The sequence below is a fragment of the Pseudorasbora parva genome, chromosome 15 (genome assembly GCF_024679245.1).
Source record: "Pseudorasbora parva isolate DD20220531a chromosome 15, ASM2467924v1, whole genome shotgun sequence".
Lineage (NCBI taxonomy): Eukaryota > Metazoa > Chordata > Actinopteri > Cypriniformes > Gobionidae > Pseudorasbora > Pseudorasbora parva.
Window position 1 is genome coordinate 35,130,093 of NC_090186.1, and position 7,874 is coordinate 35,137,966.

Sequence of the window (7,874 nt, forward strand, 5' to 3'; positions counted from 1 at the left end):
ATTACACACATACATGTTTGTTCTAAAACAACTACATCTGTAAAAATGGAAATTAAACAACAACTCATTTCCACAACAGATCAATGGGCTAGTTCACCCAAAAAGGAAAATCCTGTGATAATTTTTTTCACCCGTAAGTTGTTCCAAACCTGTATGCATTTCTTCCTTCTGCTGAACACAAAAGAAGATATTTCGAAGAATGTCGGTAACCAAACTGTTGACGGGAACCATTGACTTCCATAGGAATTTTTTTTTCAAGTCAATGGGGTCCATCAACTCAAAATATATTCTTTAGAAAGAAATGCATACAGGTTTGGAACAACTTGAGGGTGAGTAAATGATGACAGGATTTTTACTTTCATTTTCACTGAACTATCCCCTTAACATTGATTAACCCACAGATAACAGGACACTAGAAGAGGTTCGCAACACTCTTACTAAAGCTATTTACAACATTGAATTATATTTTAAACGTTGAACACAATGCACAATTTCTTGCTAAAATTAAAAAGTTTATGCCTTGTAAATTCTAGGTGTTGCCACTTTTTAAATCTTTGAATAAAGACAATCAACATGAATAAACAAAGTATACATCAGAGAAAGTTAGATTTGAACATGATGTTAAATGGTGAAAACATTTTTGCTGCCAAGCCAAACCAAATGATCATATTTGATTACAAAGTTTACATTTATGGACTAAATTAAAAACTAAACAGGATATGTAAAACACAGCGATACACTGACCTTGGGATCAACTCTCCATCTTCATACATTTCTCCATTTAACACACTAAAAAAGAGTGTGTTTAACAGTGAGAGGGATTTTGTCTATACCCTGACCAAACTAGCCGGTCAATCTCTCCTCTCCCAAATCTTTTTTTTTTTTTTTTTTTCATAACTATTCAGTATATGACATTAGAGCATACCAGAGATCCCATGTCATTACACGGGTATGTCTTTATTTGCTCATTAGGTGAACATGTCATCCTGCTACGACTTCGATTACTCCATTGTACAGGGAGGGCGGGGGGCTGAGCATGCCCAGTTATGGTGCGCGCGGAGGGTTGCCTGATTGCATCATCGCAAAGACAGCCTTTCTGCCTACTATAAATAGGGTGACGTCACTCGCTCCGCCCTTGTAGTAGTTCACGTCCTCCAGCCATTAAAAGGGGTGATGCAACGAGCCGGCGACAACTGTAACTTTACCAGCTGAGCGCGAGAACACTCCAGCCGGTGGAGAGCATCACAACACGCGCGTTTTATTCAGTCAAAACAAGGTGAGTGACAGCATTGTTACACTTGTTATTTTATGGGTAACTGTTCGAGAACACACTAGAAAATGTCTACGCTGTGTTCTGATAAATCCACTCAGCCAGTGACCGATTAAAATATAAATATGTTTTTGGGTCAAACGATTGTATAGGCTAATACTTTATATTCAAAACGTTATCTTATCTTATATAGGCCTAATTATAGTAAGTAATTATTTATATTTTATTGTATTTAATCTTTATAAGTTATCTTGTTCTCAGGAGTAGTTGCAAAACGTGCGGAACTTGGCTGCAGTAGGCTAACTTATGTTGTAATATTTGTAGCCTATAATAACTGATTATGATGCGTAGCTAGGCTTCTTCTGTTGGCGAATCGTTATATGGCCAACTGTACAAATGTGTACAACAAAAACCGTTTACATTATCGACCAACACATAGGCTGGGATTAGGCTACAGTTTAGGCTATTAAACAGCTAAGGTGATGATTTTACAGGATTAAACTGATTATGATTGTAGACCTGTTATAAATATAATTAGAGGTATATTATATTTTACAAACCCTTTAAGTTTGGTAATTGAATGTAGTCGCAACTTTTGAATAAAGCGATAACAAAGAAAGTTTGATATTCTGTACAGACTAAGCTATATGTAAAACGTCATTAGAAAATACGGGGAATATTGACAAATGTGGTTTTAAAAGCATTCCTACATATGTTACACTTCATATGAGTACATTGTGTTAAAATGCTAACTAGTTTGAGCTATTCAAATCTGTTTGTCATTGTAAATGTACTGGAAATAATGTATAGCCTATTTAAGGAATTTCACTTAGATGAAAATTTGCCTAAGTAGCAACTGTGGTCATATAATATATAATACGTTTTATTAACATAAAGCACCTTATAGTCTATTGTGTTCAAATGATAAAAAACAAAACAAAGCAAAAACCCTAAACATTATAATCTGAGAATACCCATTTCTTACCAAATCATAACAATATTTTATTGTAAAAGTATAGTTATGCTTTGTTAATTTTTCAATTGTGAAAAAAATATTATGTTGAAATAATAAATGTATATAAATTAATATATATTTTTATTTCTATAATAGGCCTACATTTGTATAATATTTTACAGTGCAAGTACATTTATTTATTTAATATATTTTTAACAGTTAATCATTCAATAGGTTTTTACAGTAGCATTTTACAACTATTTTACATGGAGGGGGGGACTCTTTTTTTTTTCACAGTTAAGTTGGTAGTCTAATATTTAATAGTAAACTTTTTGTTGTCAGTTACAAATCCCTTCTGTATGATCTTTCCTTATTAAGACCAGGACTGAAATCTTGCTTCATATGTTTTAGATTTCGGAATGATGCTTCAGCATCCTGGTTTGGGTCCCTTTGAGATCAGTGCATCGGCTTTGGTTCCCTGCCTCTCCCCGCCAGGCTCACTCACACTCGACGACTTCACCAACTTCACTCCATTAGTGAAAGAGGAGCTGCGCTACGCCATCCAGAACAAGCGCATGTCCAACGGCATGAGCACCTTGACCACTGATCGAGCGTGTATGAACAGCGACCGACCCACTGAACAACCTGCAATGAAGCGAGAGGTAAGGATCATTTACAGTTATAAACGAATGTCATTTTTTGTATTTCACATTGGTTATATTGAGTAACACACACACAGAAAAACCATGCTTGCACAATTCACTTGTTCCACAATCATTAGGTATTTTCATAAAATCAATATTTATTATACAATGTGGGTATATATTTTTTAATGTATGTCATAATTATTATAATTTTAGGCCACTCCAGAGGAGAGTGATCGAAGAAAAAGAAGGAGGGAAAGAAACAAAATTGCAGCAGCAAAATGCCGAAACAAGAAAAAAGAGAAAACTGATCATTTACAAAAGGTAGTCTTTGTTATTTTCTCTTCTATTTCTTTCTTTCATATATATATATATATATATATATATATATATATATATATATATATATATATATATATATATATATAATATTATATGTTGTTTTTGTGAAATGTGGGGACATTCCATAGGTGTGATGGTTTTTTATACTGTACAAACCATATTTTCTATCCCCCTACACTGCCCCTGCCCCTAAACCTACCCATCACAGGAAACATTCTGATTTTTTATTAAAACTCATCCTGTATTATTTATAAGCATTTTGAAAAGTGGTGACATGGCCAGTGTCCTCATATTTCACCCTCTCCTTGTAATGCCTGTGTCATACACTTCTGTGACCTGGTATTTCACAAAAACAAGCGCGCACACACGCACACACACACACACACACACACACACATATATATATATATATATATATATATATATATATATATATATATATATATATATATATATATATATATATATATATATATATATATATATATATATATATATATATATTGATGAATTGCGTCATTTGTTTGCATAATATATATATATATCAATCATAAAATCATATTATTTATGTGTAACATTTATTTAATATTTTTTTAAATTTCTAAAATATTTATTTTGAATTTTACACTCATTTGTTCCATGAATGGCTTTTGTTTTTTTATTCAGGAGTCAGAGAAGTTGGAGTCCATCAATGCCGAGTTGAAAGCCCAGATTGAGGAGCTGAAGAACCAAAAGCAGCAGCTAGTTTACATGCTCAACCTGCACAGGCCAACCTGTATTGTCCGCGCTCAGAACGGCCAGACACCTGAAGATGAGAGGAAGCTCTTCATCCAACAAATCAAAGAGACCACCCTGCAGGGTCTGAACCTTACCACAACTGGACCAACACACACCGCAATACCAACTAGCTGTGGGCATCTCTGAAGCACAAACTGTACAGGCAAGAAGCTAATGGATCCGCAGCCCTCGCCAAGGAACACTGGAAGGTTCACCCGCGTCATAAAGGACTAAACACGGGTGCCTGCCATGATGCCACTGAAGGTCGGTCTGATGTACACTGAACGAGACTGTTAAAGCACTAAAGTGTTGAAGGACGTCTGATGCGTTTTTCTCTTATTTAAATGTGTTCGTAAATGTATGTTCAACATGATATGCTTTTTGTATGCACCAAAGCTTGATGTCATGTTGATGCTAGAACAACATGATTTCTTTTATTTATCAGCTTGTTGGTTAAATTAAACCCTGGCGGTGTGTTTGACGGCAAGTACTATTCTAGTGAGGGAGGAAACGTAGTGATTTGTGTGTATCTTTTACATTTTTTGGCAAAAAAATCCCAGGGTGTTGAATGAAGTTGTTTAGTTTAGTTACATATTTATCTGTGGCCTCTGCCTTGTTAAGTGTCCACATAACATGCCACATGAAGTATTTCAAGCTGCTACTAATCTCTCAGGACTTGGGCTATATATATTACAGGAAACTCATATTAAAACAGATAAAATAACAGGGAAGTCGATGAGGAGTGGACTTTGAAACGCTACTGGCAAGGAAGTATCTTCACCGCCTGTCTATCTCCTCAACCATCTGACTATATTGTTGTTACAATGCTGTGAGCAGGAGGGTCTGCATTTATCAGCCCACTGTTAAAAATTGTTTTTGTGCTTTTAGCAAGGACATACTACTTATTTTCTGATGTATACTGTAGATGTGTGTCGTTATTGTCTAGCTGAACAAACCTCTACAAGCTCCCAGCTAACAAGGAACATACTCAGAACGTCAAAGTCATGAGCAAATGTTCAAGTAACATTAACAGAATGTTCCTTCAAAGTTACGTGGTTTTTAATAATGTTCTCAAGGTGTTATTCATACATTTTTCTTGCAACATCTTTTTCTGAAATGTTTTAGTTTGTTGTCTAAGCTACTACTCGTTTCAGAACAATCAGAGAAGATTCAAAAGTAACATTCTCATAACGTTTGCAAAAATGTTTAAATGGAATGTTTGCATAGCCAAGAAAGAAAAACTGGTCGTTTTAAAGTTTCAGAGAACATTCAGAAATGACGTTTTCATAATGTTACTAAAAACGCTCTTAGAACATTTCTGTTAGCTGTGCTTATTCTAACTGAAAAAGAACCTTAAACGATTCAACATAAAGCTCTAAATAATTGTCTGGCTATGTTACTGGATCATGTGTCAAGCACTTTTAGTGTCACGCCATGTTTTTAGTGAAGAAACACATACCACAAGACATCTGATCATGCCCTGTGACTACATTGCCTAATATTTCAGAAAGGTGTAAGAATTCGTTTTCTTTTTTTAATCACTCCATTTCTACAAAACAGAGGAAAACCCCTAATCTTTTCACAAACTTCTGCCTCTTGTTTTGGAGTATATCATGCACTGAAAGGTTAAGTGACGCAGGCGTCAGGTAGCTTTTTCCCTTTTTTTTGTATTTGTTCAAACAGGCATGCCACAAACTGGCACTACTGACATTTAAATGTGTAATGAAAACAAAGCTATGCTTTCTATTTGTGGTTAAACCAGGTTTTATCCATCACATCATTGCTGTCCACGTCAAAGTGTAAGTGCAATTGCTAGCAGAAGTCATGATTGAAAAGATAATGGCCTGTATTCAATTGCATATTTATATCAAATATGTATGGCTTCATTTTGACTGTCTGTTGTTTGTTTTTGATACTTTATTAATAAAAAATGATACCACTTGCATTTGAGTCACTGTTTGCTGTTTTATTCAAATCAAATGTGACTAAATATGATGTAATTGCATCAGAAGAGGCAACACCTTGTTACTATTTAAAGTGTACTTAATGTCCAAAAAGCAGTTGTGTTGAGATATGTGCTTTAGGGCAAGTCTGCACATGTATAACCTGAGAGACGTGCTGCGAGACTGCAACCCTTAGGGTAATCGAGTTCATCCAGCAAGAGAGCAATGATTCAGCATTTTCTGCTGATTTTAATGATTATTTCTGTTAAAGTGGGTGGTTTTGTACAAACACGTATTAGGATTTGCAATTGATTAAACGTGCAGGCGGAAGGCACTGGAAGGCTTCCAATAAAAACTTCCGAAATTCCTTGGAAACCTCAACTGCTCAGGGAACTCTTGGATGTTTTGTTAACTCCCTTTTAGGGGGAAAATGTGGGAATTATTCAGAATTCTAAATAATTGCAAGCAAATGCCCTGTTTGTTTTTCAACAAAACAAATGTGGTTGTACAGGAAATAAAAGTATCTTTTATTTCTCTTTGAAAACATTTCTCTTTGAGAGGGAGTAACCTAACATGTCTGCTTTTAACACACACACACACACACACAAACAGACACTGCCTTACTGTCATTGGTAAATTATAGCAAATACAACAACAGTAGCTTTTTAATGCAATGTTATAGAATTCTGTACTGTAACAAATTAAAAATTATTTTCACTATTTGTTATCACAAAAACAATTACTCTGTCAAATCAACTTAGATAATTGACATGGTTTAGATAACATATTATTTGAGTTTCTGTTGAATAAATCAATCTTCTTCAGTGTATTAAAGGGATAGTTCACCCACAAATTTATATTATGTCATCATATAGTCACGTAGACCTGTATGAATTTCTTCTGCTGAACACAAAGGAAGATATTTGGAAAAATGTTTGTAACCAAGCAGATCTCTATGGCAGCCAGAGGTGGACAAAGTACACAACTTCATTACTTGAGTTAAAGTAACAGTACTACTGGTCAAATATTACTCTGTTACAAGTGAAAGTTGTAAAAAACGTTTTTACTTAAGTAAAAGTACATAAGTATTTGTTTTCAAAAGTACTTAAGTATTAAAAGTAAATTTCCTTTTTCATGTCAACGCATTACTTTCTTATTGTTGTATAAATGCACACTGTCATCATGGTTTAAGCCAGTCAGTGATGCTCCATCCGACATATAGCATACGACTAACTTAAACTAACTGAAATACTTGTATAAAAGTTGCAAAACCCTTTACAAAACTTCTTTCACTTTAAAGGGATACTCTACCGCTTTTTCATAATTAACTATGTTATTCCATTAACCCTTGTGTGGTGTTCATATTTTTGTTACTCAGCCAGTGTTCATGGGTCTGGTGGACCCGCTGCATTTTTGGGTTTTTAATTCAACAAAATCAAAAATGTTATGTTAAAATACTCAACAGATGTTTACTTCATCCAAATTAAAAGCAATATAAACAGCATATATGGTTAATATTTTCTCCTTACCTTTGTTAGATCACATTTAAGAATTGCAACCTTGTGTGGGAACGGCAGGGGTAGAAACAAAACTCACTATTGTAGCTACTCTCTCACACTTACACACAATCTCTCTCTCACACACACTCACACATACAGTACACACACATACACACACACTCAAGCACACACACACACCCATAACTCACGCACATGCAACACATTTCATTTTTTAAATGAATTTCAAAAAACACCATTTAGTATGTTTTAGTATGAGGACAAAGATGTCGTCATAAACCATGTTTACGTTGTAATATCCATGTCATTATAAACATTTGTGTCCTCATAAACCATATACATGAACACACACACTAACAGCAGCCCTGACAGGAGGAGGACAAAGTAAACTTTTACAAAAGTAAAAAAGTACTTTTATTAGCCCCG

At 34.6% G+C, this 7,874-nt stretch overlaps 1 protein-coding gene across 2 annotated transcripts; it reads left to right on the top strand.

The window, feature by feature from the left end:
* Positions 1-1,143: 1,143 nt before the first annotated feature.
* atf3 (activating transcription factor 3) lies at positions 1,144-5,933 on the top strand. 2 transcript variants are annotated; one of them, XR_010898191.1, is made up of 5 exons: positions 1,144-1,276; positions 2,637-2,887; positions 3,086-3,193; positions 3,878-5,002; positions 5,037-5,933. XR_010898191.1 is itself a non-coding variant. In XM_067418656.1 (4 exons), the coding sequence occupies exons 2-4, from the start codon at positions 2,645-2,647 to the stop codon at positions 4,133-4,135; spliced, it is 609 nt and encodes a 202-aa protein (XP_067274757.1). In that variant the 5' UTR covers positions 1,144-1,276; positions 2,637-2,644; the 3' UTR covers positions 4,136-5,933. The 2 variants fall into 2 exon arrangements, 1 of the variants encoding a protein (XP_067274757.1); XM_067418656.1 differs by having other exon boundaries at positions 3,878-5,933.
* The last annotated feature ends 1,941 nt before the right edge of the window (positions 5,934-7,874 follow it).